This window comes from Drosophila rhopaloa, unplaced genomic scaffold (genome assembly GCF_018152115.1).
Source record: "Drosophila rhopaloa isolate 14029-0021.01 unplaced genomic scaffold, ASM1815211v1 contig_3, whole genome shotgun sequence".
Lineage (NCBI taxonomy): Eukaryota > Metazoa > Arthropoda > Insecta > Diptera > Drosophilidae > Drosophila > Drosophila rhopaloa.
Window position 1 is genome coordinate 14,985,419 of NW_025335123.1, and position 24,432 is coordinate 15,009,850.

General features: G+C 38.1%; 1 protein-coding gene across 1 annotated transcript in view; it reads left to right on the plus strand.

Moving 5' to 3' along the window:
• Positions 1-548: 548 nt before the first annotated feature.
• LOC108047124 (ras guanine nucleotide exchange factor R) overlaps positions 549-24,432 on the plus strand; it is a 54,920-nt gene continuing 31,036 nt past the window's right edge. Inside the window, exon 1 of the mRNA XM_044461196.1 lies at positions 549-1,013. Within this exon, the coding sequence (XP_044317131.1) occupies positions 576-1,013 (438 nt within the window). The 5' untranslated portion in view covers positions 549-575. The remainder of the gene's footprint in view (positions 1,014-24,432) is intronic.

Sequence of the window (24,432 nt, forward strand, 5' to 3'; positions counted from 1 at the left end):
CTGATTGTTTAAAATAATAAATAAGAAGTTATTATTGAAATTGAATCAAAGTTTTAGTCAAAGAGATATTATTAAACAGTTATGTGAGACACACAAATGTTTAATTACTGGCAACACACATTTTGAACGCTTCATTTATATTTATATAACTTAAGTACTAGTTGAAATCACTTTGTGAAAGTTGGCCAAAATACGAGAAGTGTGGGTTGACAAGCAATAAACAAACTGTTTGTTGTGTTCCTTTATATTCCATCCAAACTATATATGTGTGACACTTGAGAACAAGTTGAATTTATTTGCGCTCTTCTTTCTCGCTTAAAAATGTTTTTCTTTCAGTGGGGAAGAACCAAAAAAAAACTTTCAACTGGCGGAGGAGAAGCACCGAAACCAGAAACCAGAGACAGGAAAACTCAGCAGCAAGCAAAGTGTTGCATACTTGGCAGTTGAATACTTGGCACAAATAGAAGAGTGTGAAGCGAGGATACGGATACGGATATATCTATTTATATATATATTTATATATATATATATACCCGCCACTATATAGACGGGGAGTAGCGACAACGACAGGCAACATGCCGTCGTCAGCAATAAATAAAACAGCACGCAGTGTTGCCAATACGATCCAATTGCTGGCAATCGTTCTCTATTGCTGTTGTCTGGTGCATGGACAACAGCAACAACAGCAGCAACAACAGCAGCAGCAACAGCAGCAGCAACAACAGCAGCAGCAACAGCAGCAACAACAGCAGCAACAGCAGCAGCAACAACAGCAGCAACAACAGCAGCAGCAGCAGCAACACCAACAACCACAGCAACACTTGAAGTACCAGCAACTGCAATATCAAATGCAGCAGCAATATGAATACCAGCAGCAGCAGCACTACCAGCAGCAGTTCCAGCAGCAACAGCAACAGCAGCAACATCTGACACCCACGGCAACACTTGGCCACCAGCAGCAGCAGCAGCAACACGATGAGCAAATCGACTTGCTGTCCACTCAGCCAACTCAGGTGAGTGATAATCACACCGACAGGCAATCATAATTTATAACAATTATTGTGGGGAAAAGTACAAGGGTAGGGGTTTTCGGTTGCGGAAAAATAAAGCCGGCTCATTGTGTAATTAATTGAACTTTGGGACCTGGCCAGAGCTGCCACAGCTGCCACAGTTGCCACACATCTGACTCTCTCTCTCTCTCTGCCGGCAAATTGAATTTGATTCCAGTTCGCTACCAGGAGCAGCTGCAACTGCTTAAAAACCAAATCCCCTATTGCCAACTTTTCGTTTTCCCGGCTTCGGCTTTTCCAGGAGATTGGCCCACAGCCAGCCAGTGAACCTCAAGTTCAATAAGCTGATTAACTGAATGAAATCAGCAATGAAAATGAAATAGAAAGTGCCTCCAGCTTTTTGGCTTGGCTTCTTTTGTTGCGTTGGACCACCAGGCCAACCAACCACCCACTTACTAAAGTTGCCACCAAAGTAACCACTTCTGGCAGCCGCACTTCTGGCAATTTGCGGCTGTTAAATGATTAATTTGTTTTTGATAGACTTTAAGTTATATTTAATTAGCAGAGCAAGAAAGAAAACGAAACGGAAAGGAACTTTTCTCCGAGGAAGCTTGCATTAAAAATGAGTTGGCAACCCAGTTGGATGAATGTGAAACAGTCTGGTAAGATTAAGTTTCAGCATCGGATAATGGATAATGGATAATGATAAGCAGGCGATGTAGAAAAGAAATAAACCAAAACCCTTTCTTGCCTTTAATTTTCTATCTAAGAAGGTTGGCAACTCTGTTAAGCAAACACAAACGCATCTGGCAACTTTATTTTTGGGTTGACTATTAAAAGAATTCGAGGAATTAGACAATATTGTCGGTAATTAGGCAAAGCAATGTTAAACAAAAAAGTTTATTTAATGAACACTTTAGATAATTGAGTTGACAATTCTGTCAATGTGTAAATAACTTATACTTAAACGATTAATCGAAAAGTTACAAAAGAATTTCTTCAACCAATTCAATTATTCTCAAATCTAGTTTTTCTAACCTCAATTGACAGCCTGGCAACCCTATAAGTTCACTTTTCAGATTCGAAGATTAAACAAATGTTTTGACACTGTAAGGCATTTCAATTGGTGTGCCTGTTTTTTTGTGTTTTTTTTTGGCAAGACAATTCTCCATTGGGGTGACAACTCTGGCTGCGGCAGGCCTGTTAATTTCACACACGATTTGCTGCTTAGTTTTTGCACTTTCCACACTCCTGTCAACTGACTTCTGACAGCCTTGACTGCCATTCGTGCCCCTCCTCGCCGCTTTTGGACAAAAGGGGCGCCGGGCTTTTGTCAGGGACACAACCACCGACTTGCAAACCCACCGCAACCCTGGCCCCTTTTGTCATCCCGCCGAATCTGAAACCCAGAGCTCTAAACCAACTTTGCAGGACAAAACGTGGCAGCGTTTTGTAGATTTTTAAGTCCCATAAATTTTAAGTGTCAATATATAAAACCGCATATGTGCGGGGCCAACAATGGATGCGCCACATGGCGGTGGGCGGTTCAAAGAGAGGAAGGGGCGTGGCATGGTGGGGCAAGGAATGGCAGCGAGTCGAAATTCATAAATTCAAGCGTGGACGAAACGAAATGGTAAAATAAAATGCAACCAGCAGAAGTAGAAGCATGAGCCGTTTTGGCTCGGACTGCGAATGTCCTAGGGGTGGAACCTTCAAGGGAAATATCAATGATACCTATTAAATTATCACAAAAATTTCGGATGAAATAAAGAAAGTTTTGCCATATAAAAGCCTTTTGGCTTAGGGATTAAAATATGTAGTAAAATTTACATTACATTATGATCTATCTAATTATCCCAAGAAATATATTGTATTTATTCCGAATAATCGCTAAGGCGAATAGCAGATCTTGATAACACTATGTTGTTGAGTGCTCTTTTCAAATCTTTTGCTTAAGAAACGTAAAATAATTTATAAAAATTGAATTGGTAAGGAAAAACTAAATGCTGCTAAAGTTAAAAGTTTGGTTGGTTTTCTTTTTTTTTCGAGGCTGAACCACAACCTATCGCATCGCTACATGTGTCACGCGACCATCCCTGGGGAGCCACACATAAATTATATGAATGAGGTTTTTTGCTTTATAGTTGCGCGTTCCGTGTCTGTGGCCGAGGGCCCTGGCCATTCGGGCCAAGCTCTCTGCTCCTGGCTCTGACCATGCCCCCTTTCACGCCCCACTAATCCCCCAGCTCCATGTGGCTTTTATTTTATTGCAAACTTCAAATAAAAACAGCAGCAAAAAGTTGTTAAAAGAAAACGCTCGAACCAAAAAAAGGCGAACAGCACGAGAGCGAAGTGGAAATATTGTATGAAATAAAAAACAACATCAACAATGCAATGCAAGTTCTTGGGAGGATGGGAAACTGATCCTGGTTGGGGGGTTTTTTCCGGAACTGTGTGACCAAATTTAAAACCAAGACGGGGGGCAATCAAATCAATTTCGACTAGCACTCCAGTCCATCGAGCCATGACCGCACCAAAATCGCCAGCGAGGAGTTCAAAGTGTTGGCATTTAATAATCGATGGGTTCATCAATCAAGCTCCCGCCTAGGCTTCATTTTTCAAACAGTTCGAATGAGTTGACTCAAATACCAACAGCTTAAAATTCAATAAAATTGCCACATTCCCAAGGGATTGATTTATTGAAAATGGCAGATGTAAGTGCTTGAGGTAATTTCTTGAAATTCAATACAATTTTCGCACTTTTTAACAATTGATTTATGAGGCGAGTATTAAATATTTCGAACAGGTGTGATTATAAGTTCTTTAGATTTTAATGTTGTGCTTTAACAAGGTAAGCAAACGAAAAGCACTTAAGGCAGCTCAGTTATTTAATTAAATGACTGTAAAATTAAATGATTCATGCGAACAGATTTGTACTATAAATTTGAATATGTCTTATGTAACATAACAAATTTAGCACAACTCAAAATATCATGAAATATGTTAAAGAAACCGAAGTAAATATTCACAACTGATTTTATATTTAATATTTTTTCAATTTACCTATTTAATATTAGTTCGAAGCTGACAAAAGCTTGACTTTTTCTTTCCCATTTGTTAAAATTTTAAGGAGAACGTCAAGTTTGCTATCAAATGAATTCTCCAAGTGGTTAATAAAACCTCTGATGATAGATTTATGAAGATTTTCGCAGCACTCACAGCAAATTATCTTGAAATTGTAATTACAAATTTTGTAGCATACTTATTAGGGGCAGCAGCTGAGACTTCCAGTGAAAAGGAGGTGGGTGGGTGGAAAATGGGCGTGAAAAATGGGGAAGTGCAGGGAAAACCCCGTTGAGACGGCGTGTCAGTCAGCGGCAAAGCTGAAAATCGCTAAAGATTAATGATGCAAAAAATTGAGCATCATTAAAGAAAGTGAAAATGGAATTAAGTGCAAGAGGGTGAAAGAGGAGTGATGATGGCAACGGGGGGAAGAGGGAAGTGCAGACATCAGGGAAGTGGCAAAAGCGGAATAAAAAACCACAGACACACACTCACACACACTCACACACACACACACACGGCGGGGGGGCAAAGTACGTGCAACACGCAAAGCGGAAGAAAATGGCGGCATAAAACTTAACAACAATAAGCGCCAGGCCAAAAACGAGCTGACAACAACAACAACGAAAACTACACCCATCTACAAGAACAACAAACAATGTTGCTGCACACATTTAGGTGGCTTTTTCCTATCCACAGAAAAAAAACATAAAAACAACAATTCTAATCTATCGCCAAAATTCGTTTAAATATAAATAAGAGCTGTATGGCATTTTAAAAAACGATTTTATTTGCAAAACGAGTCTTAAAAGCGTTCTTTATTAAGATTCTTAAAATTAATTATAATAAATAAGTATATTGATAAATATGTTATTAAATATATATTTTGTTGATTTTCCTTTTAATTTAAACTCTCTTAAATATTAACTGTAGACATATAAATGGTCTTTATTTTCTTTGTTTTTTTTTAAAAAGATTTCAGCCATATATCTGTTTAAAAGAAACTAATAGCTTATTGTATAACCAACATAATTCTTTTATTATAATAATAATATTTTTTAAGCTGTGTGTCTTTTCAATATTTATTCTAAATTTCTGTCACTTGTTCAGAACTTTATAGTTAAGACTTGACAATGTCTAAGGTAAAATCAAGTTTTATTTTCTGAGTCTGTGTGGGTGTGACCTCGAAGGTCTATCTGTGTAGCAAGTAGTTAGGCCAAGTGCCACGTACGTGCAGCGGAAGCGGAAATGGCAAATGCCGTCACAGAAACGCCCTCTGTTGGTGGGAAAGCATTAGAGGGGCATCACCAGGGGAATCCCCGCTAATGTCTTGAGCACGTTGTCTCCGTTGAACCCGTGGAACCGCTAACACCCCTAAAAACCCCTAAAACCCCAAAACCCCTGTCCCGATAAGCGGACTCAGACCAGCCAGCAAAACGATGCCAACAAGTTGGCCAGTTATGGCTCATGGCCCGAATAAGTCACTTGATAAACTATGGACAAGTTGCGAATTTTCGCACATCTTTGAGGGAATCTGCAAACGCGAAACTATATTGATTTGGCTTCAAAATATACCAGCCATCGAGTTGGGTGTTATGCAATGCAATATTTAAGCTTTACACTTCTGTTAGAAAAGTTTTAGGCCCAAAATTCAGTTAATGAACACTTTTCAGTAAAGGCATTTTTCGAAAAATTTAAAAAGGTTAAATCATAAAAATTAATGAAAAATCGAACCAATAATTCTTAAACAAACAGATTTTTAGAGAATTTAAGAAAAGTTATGGACTTAAAAGTGCAGGTTTTAGGTAACTTTACTGTAAAGACATTTTTCGAAAATTTCGACCAATTTTCAATCGTTTCTATCTTCCGATTTTTGTAAATGTAAAAATGTAGTTCTAGAATCGTTTAAAATTACTTTATCTGGGAGTATTTGGTGATGCTGATAAAGAACATATGTACATATATACTCTATAGGTTCGAAAATGTGCTCTTCACTGCGTTGCAATCTCTTCATTATTTTAATGAAGATACTAATAATATTACCTTCTGCAATTGTATAATTAAGATCATAAGATTATGGAGATCCCATTGTATGTTGAACTTTAGAGCATAATGTTATTGATTTTGGTCTGAAGGTTCTTTGCCTTCCTTTTCGATTGACGTCTAAGCAAACCATTATAATTAAAGCCCCCCTTAAATGTTAAATTATATACCGCTTTACCTGTCGAACTTACACAGCCCTGAATCTGATATTTTCCCCCAAACTGCGAGTAATGAGGAAATTCGAAATTTCTCGGGACGAAATGAAAATGTCTGTCTAGAGGCATTAGACTACAACTTAGTGGGATGCGGCGGAAGGATAAGTTTTTGCTATACAACCGCAACGCGAATATTTTGTTACGCAACCGAAGGAAAGGAATAGCATGAAGCCGCAGAAAGAGATAGAAGCATAAGAACAGGCATGCCGAAAAATAATTAGCGCGTTGTGTTTATAAGTTTCCGTTTAAAAGCGTTTTACGTGCTAACCGAGGGGGAAAAGCGATGGTAACGGGTGTGGGAATTGTGGGAAATGTGGAAATGGGAAATGGGGTTCACTGCTGACTGAGATTACAGCTTTGATATATTAATGAACTGCGGAAGAGGAGGAGCAAAAGGGCAGCATCCGGAACACGCTCACTTTTCCATTGATGTTTTCCCGCTTTGAAGAGGGTTACTCTATTTTCAGGCCCTTCAACTAAGCAATTCAATTATTTGTGGAAATTCGATGAAATCCGATTTGGAAATAATTCGCTGAAACCTCAGGCCTTAAGTTGTGGGTTTCTTTTAATCTAAGTCACAAAACCAAACTAATGTGCGGTTTTCACTTAAAACTTATAAAGGAAGCGGACGAAAAAGGCCACCATTTATTTAGTTTATGCTTACATAATTTTAATTTAGATATTTGTAATTGGTTTCCTATGCAGATGATTGCCTTAAATATTATTACGAATAAAAATCATATTAAAATAAAATAACGAACAACTTTTTAACCCTTTCAACCCAATAGTTTAAAAACCGAAATTGGAAAGTAATACCAATTTGCGGTTTTTCGCTGTAAACTTATCGCGGAATAGTTGCAAAAAATATGGAGGAAACAAAAAATAGCAGGCCAAACCAAACAAAAAACCTTTGACTTTGTTTGGCCAAAGTTGCCAGTTGAAAAGGAGGGGCGGCTGTGGGCAAACAGCGGCATCAAAAGCCAGCACGAATATGCAAAAATAAAAAGTTGATTTTGTTGTTTTATAGTTTCGCATATGAAAACATTGGGCCAAAAAGTAGCGGCTGCTGGTGGCATGTGATAAGCGCCACTAAAGCCCTATAAGCTCATGGCATTACAGCAACATCAGCAGCCGACGACCGGCAACATCAGCAACCGGCAACTTGCAACATCGGCAACCAGCAAGCAGCAACCAGCAACCAGCAACTTGCAACCAGCTGCTCAAAAACTATGCAACAAACAGAAGAAGCGGCAGCAGGATTAAGTGCAACTCCGAAAGGGGAGGAAAAGCCCCGATGAAATGCCGAAATATGTCAGCCCAAATACGCCGATAAGACAACAGCAACTTGGGCTGTCGGACAAGCATTATATAGTGCTGATTAAACAAATATCTTACTGCGAAGTTGTCTGTAAAAATGTAACACTTAGGGTTAAAAGGGGGGTCTTAAAAAATGTAATACTTAGTGATGCAAAAAAGGTACCAAGAAAATCAAAAGGCTCGTTTGATGCTATCATCTAAAATTCAAATAATTTTGTAATTTAGACCTATCGATTCTAAAATAGTACTTCTTAATTAAAATAATTATAGTTTAGCAACCAAATAATCCACGAAGGTACCAGGCTGCAAAAAATAGAGGGTTTTTTATAAAGAAACTTCTCTTCAAATTAATTCAAGTTTTTTCGCACATATTTTTTTATACCCTTGCATTATAAAAATATATATATTCTTGGCTTGCCGAAGTTTGCTTCCTTTCTTGATATGTATATACTTAAATGTTTTATTTTATACCTTTTATTATTACAAATAAATAAAAATAAAAATGTTTTTCCTAACAAATATTTTGTTTAAGAAAATAAAGACTTTATTATCATAACCACGAATGCCATCCAATCCGCACTCTTTTTTGCTGAACTTTTTATGGTGTGTTTGCTTTTCAATGCGATCCCCGCATAATTAGCTCATTTCCATTGCATTTGAATGAGTTCCCCTTCATTTGGTTACAAAACGATTGGGTGTGTGTGTGTGTGTGTGTGTGCAAGGGGGGTGGAGGGTTGGGGGTGGGTTGTCCTTGCCAGATGCATTGTTGTTTCTGACACAGTCACGTCCATGATTGTGTGGTGCATTCTTGGTCAAATGGGGCACAATTGAACGGTTTTCCGTAAGAGCTTTGTTTGTCCTCTCAACGTTTTCGACAAATTCATGGCCCTTTCTTATTCCGTTGCTATTATTTCCTATTCTTTTCAGTATTCATTGTAGTCTACTTTACGGAGCAAAGGACATAGTAAAGGAGATTTCAACAAGTGAAAAGCACTGGGAGCTAATTTTCCTTAAATGCTTTATACAATTATTTATGATTTTGTTAAACAATCAATTAAAATGCGTATGAAATTTCGTTTAAGAAAAATTCTTCAAAAAGCTTTTATTAGTGTGAAACTCAATGGTTTATACTTAGAATAGATCTGAAACAATTTCATTATACTCAGTATATTTTATATATTGTAAGTACTCAATTATCGTTCAAGTTTGGCTAAAGAAAAGGTAATGGATACCAATTTTGATTTTCATTTCTAATTATATGAAAAAAAAAACCTAAACGAATAAAATTACTTTTCAATAGACCATGAAATAGCTATAAAATAAAAGCACAATTCACAAAGTAATAACCAGTTTTGTGGAGTACCCATAAGCCATATCTCGGTCCACACTGAAAAAGTGCTTTATTAGCACAAAATTAGACAAACACACGCACACAGTCGCTGAATCCTTGTGAATTATTGTTATCCTGGCAGCCAGAATTGGTTTAAATATTTGCGTGTTGGCGGGCCGAACATTATTGCAACTAATTTAAGTGAAATGCAAATATTTAACGAAATGAAAACTCATTGCACCTAGCTCGACTAAAATTGATTAAATTTTCGCTTACCCAAAAAAAAAAAAAAGAAGTGGTCCCATTCAAATAAAATGAAATGAAATTACAAATTAATTGTTGTCGGAAAATGGCGAGCCAAAGAATTTGGTTAAATAAAATGCGGACATTATGGCGTTGCGGCGTTTGACGGGGAAAACTCCCTCTTGTTTATATTTTCAGTTAAAAAATTGGGCCACATCGAGTACCCAAATTGGCAGTGGTGATGACAAAAAATTTAGTTTTGTCAAGATTATAAAAATGTTATGTACAGAAAGCTATATATATTGTGGATATAACATAAAATATTTTCCTTATCGGCTGGCAGCCCCAAACAAATACAATCCCCAATGCAATTCAAACATTTTTTTTTAGCATGAATTTAATTTTAATTTCAACTTTTATGCAAAGCGATATTTGCGATATGACATCGAACGCTATATCACATTCTTTTCTAAGCGAATATAAATGGAACCTATACACCACCCCAAAATTGTTCCACTCGTAAGCCCCATTTCGTTGGCTCCAGAGTGAAGCGTTCATTTAAATGTTGGTCAAATCGTCGCTGCTTTTCTCCGGGAAAAGGGTGGAAAATGGGATGGAAAAGGGGGTGGAAAATGGGGTGGCAAAGCGGAAGGATATCTTGTTCGCACGCCATTACACACACAGACAAAGTCTGCCATGCATCTGTGTGTGCGAATGCAATTCGATTGCACACGCTCGAGTGGGCGACAAGCGTAAAAATGCAAATATTTACAAATATGAGAACGAGACCAGAAATTGCCATTGCAAAAAAAGGGGGCCAAAAGGGGCAAACGGAAAGGGCTTTTCAACAATTTTTCCCGCTCCACTTTTGTTATCATTGCGGCTGCCAGTTTGAATTTCGGTTTTGTCAACTGGTAACACCATTTTACCAATTTGCAATTTAAACACAATTTACTGAGAGAGGTTTTTGCACATATGAAACATTGAATATTCTGCCTGGCGAAAAGGAAGTGGATACAGAAACTGCAACTTAAGTCGAGTGTTTTGTGGGAAATTGTTTGCATGTTAATCGCGCAAAATTCGTTTACCAATATCGCAGAAGCCCATTGACAAAAGGCCAAAGCCCCTAGAGAATTGCAATTGCGGCAACAGAGGTTGTTTCGCCAACCAAACCGTCATACTAATGCACATATGTATATCACTTACCCATCAAATCGTGTCTTGTACACCAGGATTAAAAAGAGTATTTTATACATAAGCCGCTGTCAAATATTTAAATTACAATATTCTGGCATTTAATAGATTAGTTGATTTTTATGACTAATACTTTCACTTGTTTATGTATGATTAAAAATAGTCGACCTAACTTAAAATACATTTAATGCAACTTTTTTGTGTGATATATTTATAAATCAAATAAATATAAGCCCCACTCCTTATCAAAGTATTTTTAATTATTTATGTTCCATAACGCTAAACAATTTAGCTGCATTTCTCACTGTGCATCTCTTCAATTTGCTGTGCGTCTGTTTGCATTTCGTATTTATATCGTGATATCGTCGACATTTTGTCTTGCAATTAAATTTCATGTCGCTTCTCTCAAGGGAGAGTGATGGGGGCGTGTCACAGCTGCCGCCTCCTTTCGTCCTGGCACTCGACCTCTGCCACAGCGGGCGGAAAAGGGGGTGGTAAAGGTAAACAAGCTGCGCTGGGGGAAAATAAAGCCTCAGCAAATATCGCTCATACGCCCCGTAAACTGTTTAAAACTGCATGACACCTGATTTCACTTGACTTGAGGTGTTGAGGCAAAAAGTAAAGAGAAGAAGGAAAGAAAAAAAACCAAAAAAAAAAAAAAAAACGCAGTACTGAGGGAAGGTCAACAAGCTGCGGCCAAAGTTCAAACTTGTGGGTTAAGCCAAGATTTATAAAGCCACCGGAAACACGAGATGGCAACTATTTGAGTTAGGGCCACGCACTGAATTATTGAATGGATTGGCCAATTGACAAGGAAAATTACATTCGGGTTGGCTGTGTGTGTGTTTGTGTGCGATTTGAGGTGTAATGAAGCGATTGCCCGATGTAGTTACCGTCAGCATTTAGGGCCATCAATACGTAATTCCCCTTCCCGATTTCCGATTTCCGATTCCCGACTTCCCGACTTCCGATCCCCTTACTCCATCGCTCTTGTCTCCGCCTGCAATTTGTCAATAATTGCTCAAGTCATTGCTGTTGGTGGCATCGAATTGTATCCAATCGAATCGAATCGAATGATATTGAGCCCGAGTGAAAAGGAGGCGGGGTCGATGTGTCTGCATGATTCATGACTGCCACATAAACTATGATCGTCCTGACCCGAATCGCTTATTACTTAATAATCGTTCGCTTGTTTAGACTGCAGTTTAATTTATATTATTGCTCATGGGCATATTTGATGTGCCACGGAGTCAAAAGGGTTAAAACGGGCAGCTAACGTACACAGTGTAATTTCAGTTGGAATGTTGGCTTTAAAAGAGGTGAGATATCTTAAAATTGTCTATATAACTGGGCTGATCGAAAATCTTAGTTCGATGTGTTTTCAAATACCAATTTGTGGTCGATTGTTGGAATGATAAAAATTCCAATCAAGTGGCATTCGCAGATTAAATTTTTTATTTTTCGAAAAAAATTGCCAAAATCCGGGAAAAATCAGATCTATTTTTCTGTTTTTTAATCAAAGCCTTGGAAAATTGTGGTCCAATGCTGGAATGTCATACATCGTTAGATTCGTTGTAAAATTTGCAATAAAATTGCATTCACAGCTAAAAAAGGGTTCCCCTGATTAAAAATATTTTGGCCAAAATCCGAAAAAAATCACCTCTATTTTTCGGTTTTTTAATCAATGCCCTGGGAAATAGTAGTCCAATGCTATCAGCTGTAAGTTTTATTCACAGCTGAAAAAAATTAATGTTCTCCAAAAATCTAAAACCACTTTTAGGACCCCTTCTAAAATAAAACAGTATTCGACTGCCTACAGAAATTTCGGAAATCTGTAAGCCCGGTAACCAAAAATGGTTGTCTTTCCGCCTGTTTAAGTATTACATTGTTTGCGTTTCCAAAAACCAAATACAAATGCCAAAGTATCTCGTTTATTTTGGTGCATTCTTTAGTGGATCTATTGTCCTTTGTGGGCAAACGTTTCCAAACGTTTCTCAGGGCTCAGTCGATAGAGTAGAACAACATCGGCGGTTCCATCAATAAACGTGACAATTGCTCAGACAGACAGAATTTGATGCACTAGATAGAGGAAGGGAGACGGGTGGTTGTCGGATGAGGGAGACGGAGATAGTGGGGCATTGTTTATATCTCTGGCAAACGGGGGCAAACAGATGCAGGGAAAGAAAAAGAAAAAGCGCTTTAACCCAGAGCCAGAAACCAAACCACAGAAGCCCCAAAAACCACTCAAAAAGAGTAAGCGAGAGGGGGCGATAAATATAGGAGAAAGAGATGGGTGGATTGGGCGATTGGGCGGGGCGAACGAGATAGCAAACCGAGGCTATGCATAGTTCATAGCATAATTTCGAGCGCCGAACGGAAGTTGAAGCCAAGCAACAACACACACACACACACATACACATGCTCAAAGCACACACACTCACAAAAACCCACTGACTGATCGATTTTCGATTGAAATTCAGTGGTTTTTCTTTATACAGGGCACACGTTGTTGTATTCCTCGATGGCCGCACCGAAAAACCTTTAAACAGAACCAATTTCTAGAGTGGAGTGCCATTAATTAAAGCAATTAAATGGATTTTTCATTTAAATTCAATTGCAGCATCCGTGTTTTTCCTCTTTTTTTTTTGTACCTTGGCCTTATGGCCATCATCGGCTTGTGAACTCTTGCTGTTTTGGTCACCCACCTCCCCACTCCCCACTCTTGCCCAGTAAAACTTCCTCTTTCGGAGGACACGTGCCTTGAAAGGAAAACTTTTTTATTGCCTATGCAAACGATCTGTCCAAAAAGCACTAGCAAACCAAAGCCCAACAAACGGCAAGGACAGTAACGGAAGTAGTAAACAGTACTCGCATTGACATTAAAATGCCGCATTAAATTGCCATGGCCAAATGCTGGAAAGTTTTAAAAACCATCCTAACGAGCGGTAGGAAAATTCTCTTCCACTTCCAGTTCACTGTCCATTTTCCAACTATTTTTCAGAAGTTTTTCCAAAGGTCAAAAGATCATACTGAAAGTTGCAGGGGAATTAATAATTCCCAGATTTGTATTCATATGATATGTTCTAAAGCAACATAAAATAAGTATAATTTACCATCACTGAGTAAAATATATCTTAAATAGATTCTTCAAATATAAAGATTTGACAGTGACACACACATCATACTGCTTTTAATATTCCAAGCTCATATTGTGTTTAATTAAATATTTAACAAACATTAAGAAACTCAGTATAATGTCAGTATAAAGCAATCCAAAAGGATGTGCAAATGGCTTAAGCAGTTGAATAGGAAAACTTTTTTCCAGTCACGTTTAGATGTTTCCATTAAATATAGTTCAAATTGCTAGTGGTACTTCCTTAGTTTACCCCCTCAAAATATTCAGCCAGACATCCTTAAGTAAGGAAGCTGAACACCCGCACACGCACGCACACACACACTCACACACACGCACACTCAGTCACTTGCGGATATTATCCTGGCATTTCCTGGCCATTTGGTTGGCAATAAAATTGCGAATGCTTTAAATGCATTATGGCGAGTGTCATTAAGTACAGTTGTTCCCAAAAGTTGGCCGGTAAGAAATGGCGAGGCGTGTTCGATTGTAAAACATGCATTAATGTGGCCTACGTGTGCATTCATTCACTCACACAGACGACCGCGCACGCACACAGCTGCACGTAGGAAAATTTTCAATTAATTTGCAGACCAAGATGGAGGCGAATTGAAAAATGGGGAAAATGCGGAGTATCTTGCACTGACGCCAGCAGACAATGCCAAAGATACGTCCATGTCGGATGTTGTCCTCTCACCAACGCACACATGCATAAGGCAAATACACATATACACATATACACCCATACAGACATGCAGACACACTGACACAAACACACAAACACACAGGCACACATGCATAAGCTGTCAGAAATCTGCACTTCCGTCTTTTTGTCGATGGGCCGCCATTGCGGCGGAAGTTGTGCGGTAAATGCATTTGCATCGTTGCACCGCCCACTCTTAACCCCCTCCCCCCAGGCTATCCACTCCCCCCTCCCCTCCCTGTGTGTCCGCTTGGCCAGCTATAATGAATATTCATATGATTAAGGGATTTACCCCGCTCGTAATTAAATTACCCCGAAATAATATAAAAATAAAAACGCAATTTAAATTGATGTACAAAGTATTGGCCGCCACAATGGGTTAATGAGTAAATTGCCAGGCACATTCCCGATTCGGTATACAAAGAATAAGTAAAACAAAAACAAGGTGAGAATGGAATTATAAGGGCTACACTTCCGTTCGAAGTTTTCAATAAATAATTTAAAATGCGTTTGAAATGCCTTTGATTCAAAACAGTCAAAAAGAATCTACTTCCGTAAATTCTAGATTGCCTTTATTAATAACTTTGTATTAATTTATTTTTTATGTTCTCTTGAGTTTCAATAGTCAAACAAAATATCAAATAAAAAACTATATAAATAGGATTTGGAATGCAAACATTCTGAGATAAAAAGTTTATAGGCAATAATGCACATGAAGTACCTATAACAATTAAGTATGATTAATGAGTAAGGAAAAGCAAATATATTTAAGTACCCCCCACCCCCGAATTGAAATATCGCAAAGTTTCCAACTGTTTAGATATGTCCGAACAATTTCAAAATTTACGGCCCCTGCAATTGCATTCGGGGACTTACAATGTATTTTTCCTCGAAATTGGACAACGTTTGTTACCACACAAAAGTCCGATTGCGATGGCTGCCATCTGTGTGCAATCAGCATTAGGCACGCCCCCTCTTTTCTCTATCCCCTGGCAATAAATGGGGGGAGGGGGTGGTGGGTATAAAAGGATTCATAATTCGCACACAGACACAGAAACAAACGGGCAAGGACATTAGCCGATGACCTCCCCACAACAGCCTACGATTACTTAACGGCATGGCCCATATGGTGTGGCCCACATACATAGATGGTGACAAATGTAAATTTGGATTTTGGATTTCGGATTTGGCCAACTCTCCTCGGTGTCACCATCTCGCCATCTCGCTCTCGCACGCCACTTTCAGAGTTTTCGCCTCTGTTCGATTTGCGGCGCGGTAATTGAAAAGCGTCCGCTGCTAATTGACTGGTCGAGTGACTGGCTGACATGCACACACGGAAGCACTTTTCCACTTTCCCACGCCCGTCACTCCCGCCACGCCCCCTTTGGTGACCACCAGCTGAGCGGTGACCCCAAAAGAAATTGTCTTGCCATGACACATTTAAAATGCGCAAAAAATAAAATTAAAATAAAGTGCAGAGACATCTGGGAAGGGATTGAGGCGGATAATAAATAAAAACTTTGTATCAACTCGAAGATTTATCAGATCTTAAGATATGAGAAAAAGGTCGCTTTCTATGTTTCCGATGTGTTGTTAAAAGGTGGCCCATAACTGGACTTCCGAAGTCCATAACTTTGCCAAATTTAATCCGATTTCAAAGTGGCATACCTCTAAAGACTCGTAATTTGATTCTAAAAATATCTGCATAAAAAATTTTAAATTTTTCATTTTAGCGTTGATCCAATTTTTGATCCATTTTCATGTCATTTATTTCCAAGTTTCCGATGTGTTGTTAAAAGGTGGCCCATAACTGGACTTCCGAAGTCCATAATTGAAAATATTAAAAATGATACATATTATAAATAAATTAAATAGAATAAAACAAAAAATGTGTCATGATAAAGCCGATTAAAAAGAGTTAAGAGTCTGTTGTAAGACAATACCCTATAGCAAAAACAGTCCAACCCACTTCATCTTTTGCCGCAAGGCAAAACATTTGTTGAGCTTTTGCTCCCTTGGAGGGCATATATCCCTCGAGTCCTTCCAAAGCGATGAAAACTCTTAATATCCCGCCCACGAACATTTACGCACAGCAGCGGTGCTTAATATAGATCCGAAAATACCAATAACTCACAACTTATAATTTGAGTCAAATGAAAACAGAGGAACGAATTTGTCTGTTGTTTTCCTCTCTAATATTTAGAAAACTAAAATGAGGCACAGTTGTGTTAATTGCAAGCCAACATAGAGATAAAAAAACATAGAGATAAAAAAACATAGATTTAAAAAAAAGTTAGTCAAGATTTTTTTAAAAGACATTTAAAGCTGCAGCATAATTATTATTAAAATAATTAACAATGTTTTGGTTATTGTAATCGAAATAAAAGCAATTGTAGTGGTTGCAATGGATTTAAGAAAAGGAAAAATGTTAACTTGGATTTACTAAACCCAATAGGTTGCCATTACTTTGAGCATTAATGTGATGCTGGAACATGTTAACTTTCCGCGCTTGTTCTTGGCCTTCTCTGTTTTGGCTTTTGTCTGGACTGTTTTTCTGTTTTTTTTTTTTTTTTTGTTTTTTCTACTCTTGGGGCTTCAGCTGCGAGCAATATTGAGTAAATTTTTTTGCCCAATTGTTTTTTCTGTTCGCCATTTTTTCATTTCGTTCTTTTTTTCTGCGTCCAGTCTGTTTCGTTTTCAACGGAATGTCAGTAGTGGACGGATGATGGGTCAAGGGTCAAGGGGTATCTGCTGGCATCTGCCAGAAGGCGTTAAGTGTTTGAATTTAGTTAGTGCAAAAGGGATTCTGGCTTCTCTCTTTCTCGGCCCTTCGCCCTCTCCAGTTTGCCTTCAATTGAATTTACTGCGATTTATTGTTATGGCACTCGGCACTCATCCAGACAGTTATGCTGCTGTTTATCCCCTTTGCTGCTGGCTCCGACCTCGAACTATATTGCTATCCCCCTTCCGGTCAGACGTGGCGTATGCGCTATTTTTGAACTGGACTTGCAATGAATTGCAGCTGCTTGATGGCCAAAAATTCCTTGATGGGTGATCTTTCTTACACTCGCATTGAAAACAGCTTTTCAAGCAGAAAACAAGGCTTGTATATGTTACCAATTAATTACCTGTTATTCATTTTGTACTATTTTAATTTCATAGATCTATCATAGATTGTTGTCCCTTGGCAAAACGTAATAAATAAAGTATAGATAAAGAAATACTATGCTTAATGCAAAAATTACCAAATAAAATATATATTTGTTTCAGATTAAAAGAAGATTCACTTAATTTAAAGAATTTAACACTTATTATCAAACACTTTAAATATATAAAATTAGGTACAACAACTTTTCATAATTTTTTCCAAGACCGATGGTAAACATTTTCGGTGACATTTTCTCGCTGTGCATGTATTCTTTGGCTTTGTTTTGGCAAATCAACTCATGCCAAGTCAGTGGGAATCATTGCGCAATTTAGCAGCTCGATGCACTCGGTGGAGGCAAACGGGTGCATCCATCATAAATACAGGCTAGATGCGAGTTATGGCAAAACTTGGAATCACCGAGGCCGAGTGCCCAACGTGGATAAGCTAATGGCAGTCTAGAAAACTGGGTAAACTGGGGGGAACTGGGTAAGGTTATAGGGAAACTCTGGGGTCGAGGGCATAACGCACGCAAATGGAGACACAAACCGGGTCTAAAGGAAAAAGGCGGCTAGAGCGAATGCAAAAACTATGCCGGAAATACGTGCTTAGCATGCGAACGCACAGCAGCAACAACAACAACAACAACAGTAACAACAGGAGACGGATGAACAGACACGGACGGACACACAGACACAGATGCAGACACAGATACAGACGTAGACACAGACACAGACACAGACGGATGCTGGGCACCACTACCACACTACCTTGCATAGACACAGACACAGACACAGAAACACACACAGATACAGATACAGAAACAGACATAGACAGACGCACATGTGGCACATAAACCGCTTAACAATGCCAATTCCGCTTTTGGCATGCGGTTTACCCGTCCAACGCTTCACTGCACAGTGGGGCAAAACGAGTGCCAGGACTGGCAAATTCATCCAGGATGTGCATTTTAAATAATTGACTTACCCTAAAGTTTATCAGATAAGAAGGCTGAAAAGAAGAACACAAAAATATTCTATGATACACAAAGCTTTATGTTAAAAAATCGTTAAAAAAAAATTGTATATCTTGGATTCATTATAATTCCCAATTTTTTTTTTATTAAATACCACTATGTCCTCAGATTAATTTTTTTACAAATTAATTCTTAACATTAAAAAACGACATATTTTATTTTGTTACTAATGGTAATTTATCTTTTATATTTTCATACTGGTAAACTATTTAAACTAAGGATACAAAATAAAGCAAATATTATAAAAAAAGTTTAATAGATGTTAAATATATAAGGCACTATAACAATTAATTGATTTCTCTCCATAAATATAAAAAAAATGGGTTAAAATTAGGAACATAAATATGTTTGAACGCAATTAAAACTTGCCTCGGATCTCCTTAAAATGTAATGTAGATTTTGATTTTGAAAAATACAAAAATATACTGTGAGTTGATAAAATATCTTTTCCGAACACATTTTGTGGTCACTGTTCCGTGTTTTCTGTTCGGTTGGAGACGTCAGTTGTTTTTCCCGCTGCCTTTCTTGTTGCTGCTATTGTTGTTGTTTATGTTGCTCACGGTTTTTGTGCACACACAAAAACAGACACACACACAGAAGAAGAGGGGAACCCCCTGAAATGGAAGCGGGATTTTTGGGCCAAGCAAGAGCAGCATTTTCAACATTTTCACAAGTTGAGCCAGCCAGTTGAACCGCCTACAACGCAGTGGATGTCAGTGGAAAGTCGCCTCGGCTTATATGTACAATCGTTGCTGTCATTGTTTTCTGCAGCCTGAGTGTGGCTCATAAATAAGCATTTCTCGTTTTTCGGTCGTCTCGATGTCGGAATTATTTCCATTACATTAGTAACAGAAACGACAACATCTGGTCAAGATTTCCCCTTCCATATTTTCCCCTCCTGTTTCCCCAAAGGGAAACTCAAGTCAAACGAAAGGTAATTAAATACAGCTGAAAAAAAAATAAAGAAATAATTACAAACGTTACTAAAGATTTTATCGTAGGAAAATAAACCACTAAAAGGACCTTGGTTTACCAAATTTAATAGAATCGACCTTTACATTTCCTTGTATAAATTTGAATTTAGTAAACATCATTTCTTATGGCTCACTGTAAGCCAAAGCCTTGGCTTTACTGGGCTGTATCTTGAAAGCTTTATTTTCTGTTTAGAATAACAAATTCGATCTGAAATAGAAATAGTAAATATATACATTTTTAACAAAACAAATAACCACTGCCTGCCAAGTTAAGCAGCGCTAAGAAAGTTCAAAGAAAATCAATTCCCTTAAGAAATCCTTTTCAAATAAAAAGATTTTTAGCTAATTTGCAAAAATTGTTATAAAAAAAATAATTTTCAAAAAAAGTACAACAACCTTTAATAAGAAATAAAACCTTCATTCTTTCTGCTTAAAATAATAATTAGAGGGCAATTGGGAAAGAGTGCAAACAAAGTTTTGAAGAAAACCGCTGAGGAATCTGTGAGTGCAGCGAATTGCCTGTGGCATTAGTTTGCTGATTTTAAAGTTATAAATCTTGAATGCAATTTCCTTATTGTTAGGCCTCCCTATTTCGCCCCCCTGCCATGATTTTGCAGCAGTCAAGAGCAAAACTTTCGCCCGACAGGCCACTGAATGTTTAATGAGCAAATATTTGAGCCAAACATTGAACAAGAAGAAGTGTGGGCCCACCTCCGTCCCTCATTCCTGTAAACAATAAGCAGATTGAAGCATTTCTGGCATAACTTATTCATAAAACCGCCCACAAGCCCCCTTTCTTAACTTCCCAAACGCCACTTGAACTAATTCCCAAATATTAGCTAAACAAACTTATTTGCAAAGTTTCAAACGGTGTGTGTGTGTGTCTGTGTGTGTGTGTGTTTTTGGTATGGGTTTCGATGGGTTTTCCTGTGGTGGCCTCAAAGTGACCGTAAATATCAAAGTCAAGCGACTCCTGTTCGAAAGGGAAACCCCCCAATGCCACTGTCACCTCAACCGCAATGCCACTTATGTGATTTTTAGCAATTAAGAAAACTGCAAATGAGAACTTCAGGGGATACTAGATGGCCTACTAAATTATTAAACATTTTCCAGGTGGTTTTTTGGTGGGTGGAGTGTCGGTGGGTAGTAAAAGTTACCCGTCCTGTAAATATTTGCATGCAACACTTGCTTACATTAAACAAGCTTGGAAACAGGTTGCAGCCACGCCCCCATTTAACCCCCCCACCGGCACGCCCATTTTGCTGCGCCCCCTTCATGGTCATTGATATACATTGTGTGTGTGTGTGTGTGTGTGTGTGTGTGTGTGTGTGTGTGTGTGTGTGTGTGTGTGTGTGTGTGTGTGTGTGTGTGTGTGTGTGTGTGTGTGTGTGTGTGTGTGTGTGTGTGTGTGTGTGTGTTGGGTTGGGGGTAGTATATACATATATCTCTGCGATAATTAAGCACACATTATGAACGCTCATCTGGGCCCCTCATTCACATGTATTCCCCCGGTGCATGTGTGTATGTGAGTGTGTGTGTGTGTGTGTGTGGTGTCTGTTAGTGAGTGTGTGTGGTACATAGGGTTGCCCAGTTGTTGGTATTCTCGCACTGACCGTGACTGCTCATTCACTTTCCCCAATTTAAGTCAATGAAGAGAGTATGGCCCAAATGTCCATTTTGGAGTCTAAATACAGGGTTTTATGACCTAAAGATGTTTCGTGAGCAACAGGAATTCAATACCAAATTAAAATCATATACATCTTGATATCACAAATATTTATAGCTTTTCTAAAAATAGAACTTTCAATTCGTTCGTTTCGCCTAATCATATTATTATCATTGCTGAATTTGTGTTTTAATAAAGAAAATTGTAAAAATAAAAATTTGAATAACTAAAATATGTATATAAATACCATATTTTTTTTCCTAAAGCAAAATCCACAGGTATTTGTTTACGTTTTTATTTGTAGCTAAAACAAATTAGATAAGTTATAAGATTGCCATTCATTTACTTATGTCTTATAATCACATTTTTTAATCTATCTATTTTGTTTTGCTATCTGTGTGCCGTTCAAAAAAATCTATAAAAATAAATCTGTTTGGGTTAGTGTTAAAACGAAAAAGTCCTAAAAAGCTGGCAAATGAAATAGTGTAATGCAACTGGATTCTTGCTACTGTTTTTCGTCTCGTCTGCCAGCCAAGACGTCAATAAACTTTGGGGGTTTCCTCGAAACGTTTTGTTCTCCTTGTTTTTAGCTCTGATTTCACTGACACCAAAAGCAGTTGCGGGAAAACCCAGGGAAAAGGGGTCGGAAAAGCGGGGGGAGCTGCATGCACACATGCACTTAAAAGTGTATTCGTGTAACACGTAAAAGGACTTAAAATGAAGGTGTGCATAACTAAATAAATTCTATCAACAGCAGCAGTAGCAGCAGCAGCGACATCCTCGCGTCGCCTCCTTTTTCGTCCTTAGCCAACATGTGGAACAGGCCTCCCAAGTGGGACAAACACTATTTCTGGCGGTGACACCAAAAGGAAAAACAGAGAGAAAAGAAAATGGAAAAATAAAAAGCTGAGAAACTCAAAAAAAAAAAGGAAAGGAAAGAGAACGAAGGCACCGAAAAGCGAGGACGGGTTGGTTGAAAATTGTGTTAAGCGTTGATTCTTTTGTTCTTGATTCTGTGTCTTCGCCCCGAAACCCTTTCATTTGGCGCCTTTCTACTTTACTGCCTAGTGGCATGCATGTCTAAGATGCAGTTACCACCCACCACCCACCAACGCCCACCCCCAAAAAGACAACCCCCGGCACCACTAACCACCCAAATCCCTTGGCTGCAAATTTGTGCTACTTTGTCTTTTGCGTTAACAACAGCGAAAAAAATAACAAATAAAAAGGCGACACTCAGTCTGTCGATTTTAAAATACCCAATAACAAATTTTACTACTAAAAAAATAATTATAGCACAAAAAAATAGGCAATATAAAAATATTTAAAATTTAATTTTAATTTGACAAATATTTCGCATTTCAAATAAAAGCCTACAATTAATAGAAAAATGTTGATAAAGATTAAAACAAACAAAAAACATAAATATCCTAAAGCAGCGTTTTGAATACCTACACATTGCTATCTGAAAAAAACTTAAGTTAATATTTAGAAAATAATTTCAAGATCATAATGCAGCCCAGAATATCCACAATTGCTGGGTAATAAAAACGAGAGGAGTGCAAGAAATTGCTGCCGCCTAAAATATTTCAACAAAACACAAAGTTTGCTTCTTGGCAACGTTGTCGTTGTCGTTGTCTTTGTTGTTGTTGCTTTTGTGGAGCGGCAAAAAGGAAAAATAATAGCAGTACTTAATAAAACAAAGACACGACGTGGGCGGCGTCATCATCATCCTTGTAGTTGTAGTTGCAGTTGTTTCTTTGTTGCTTTAGCTGCACTTTTTGCATATGCATGACAACCGCCCCCCTTTCCCTGCCACGCCCCCCCATTTCTCTTCACCATTTTGTATTTCTTTTTTTTTTGCGACCAGTGTTGGCCAACGCGACAAAATTGTCGTGAGTTGCTTTGCTTTCGTTTCACTTTCCTCAGCCTCGATTTGCCCTCTTTTTTTGGTTGCAGTTTCAGTTTCTGGCTGCAAAAATATGCAAATTGCATGAAAATCTGGGGTTTTTTTTTGCTGTTTCATTTCTGCAATCTACCACCACCCCCTCCACTCTCTGTACTTTTTCGTACATTACGTTGGCCATGATCCCTTACGTGAGGTGGGCCGTTAACGAAATGGGTTCCGAAAATGAGCATGCGAAATTTTTAAGCTGTGTTTTTACGTAGCATTAAAATTGCAACACCTTTGGCTCTGTATGCATTCCATTTATATTTATTATTTAAGGGAAATGTCTTCATTTTTTGGGTCATTTTACGAAAGTTTTCATCTTACGAATTATAAGAATGCAAAATAATATTATACAAGGAAAAGAAATAACCTAATTATTATGAGAACTTTTTTATATATGTTATAACTCTTAAATTGTTTAGTTTTAGTTTTTAATTTTTTTATGTCAATGCAGAGGTAGTGCAAAGGTATTAAAGTCAAATTAAGGTTCGATTACATCCGCAATCAAAACCCAGTTAAAACAGTCTAACTCAAAGTACATAATTGCTTGAACTCCGTTTCCAACTTAGTGCCACGCACCCTACGCGCTCATCTTTCTGCCAGCAATCGCAGACTATGGTACTTCAGTTCTTTATTAACTCCCCAGGAACTTCAGTGGCACTACTCATAACTCGCAGTCCCATTAAAGGACGAAGGAGCAGGAGTATCGCCTTACGTGACGTTAGTCCGCCTTAAGTTGCGCCTCACGACGATGGCTGCAACTTCGTTTACACTTCCAGCCCCATGGCCCAATCCCACTTGACCTGCCATTACGGGGAGCCCTACACTCGGTGTCCCCGAGGAAGTTACAGAGAGAAAAATAAAGCCATAAAATTACTAACTTTTGTATCCAAGAAATAAAGAAATATAGTATCTTTGCCGGAGTAATTTAATTCTCCCAAAATTAAAATAGATATATACAGCTACTAAATGTCTGAATAAATCAGAGTAAATGTAATATGTTAATTAATAAAATTATGTTTAAATAAATCAGAAGTAAGATCTGAATTTAAAACAATATACCCTTTTTGATCACAACTATCTAGAGTGACTTAATGTATTTATTTCAATCCCATATTTTCAGGTGAGCTGTAGTTTTCTTTAGGCATTTCTAAAACTCAGAGCTAACTTATTTATAATTATAATAATTACTTGGTAATTGAGATGGTGTTTTTGATGGCTGTGCACACGGCTAACCTCAAGCCAAGTTAACTTCGCCCACAGATAAGACTAAAAAGAGGGCGAAAATGGAGGAGGAAGTGCTTCAGCCATTAGCACAGTACTTTTGCACTTTTTTCCACTTTTTTGCACTGTGTTGCTGTCGACAGTTGCCTCTTCTTCTGCTGCATCTGCGATACGGAGGAAGGGAG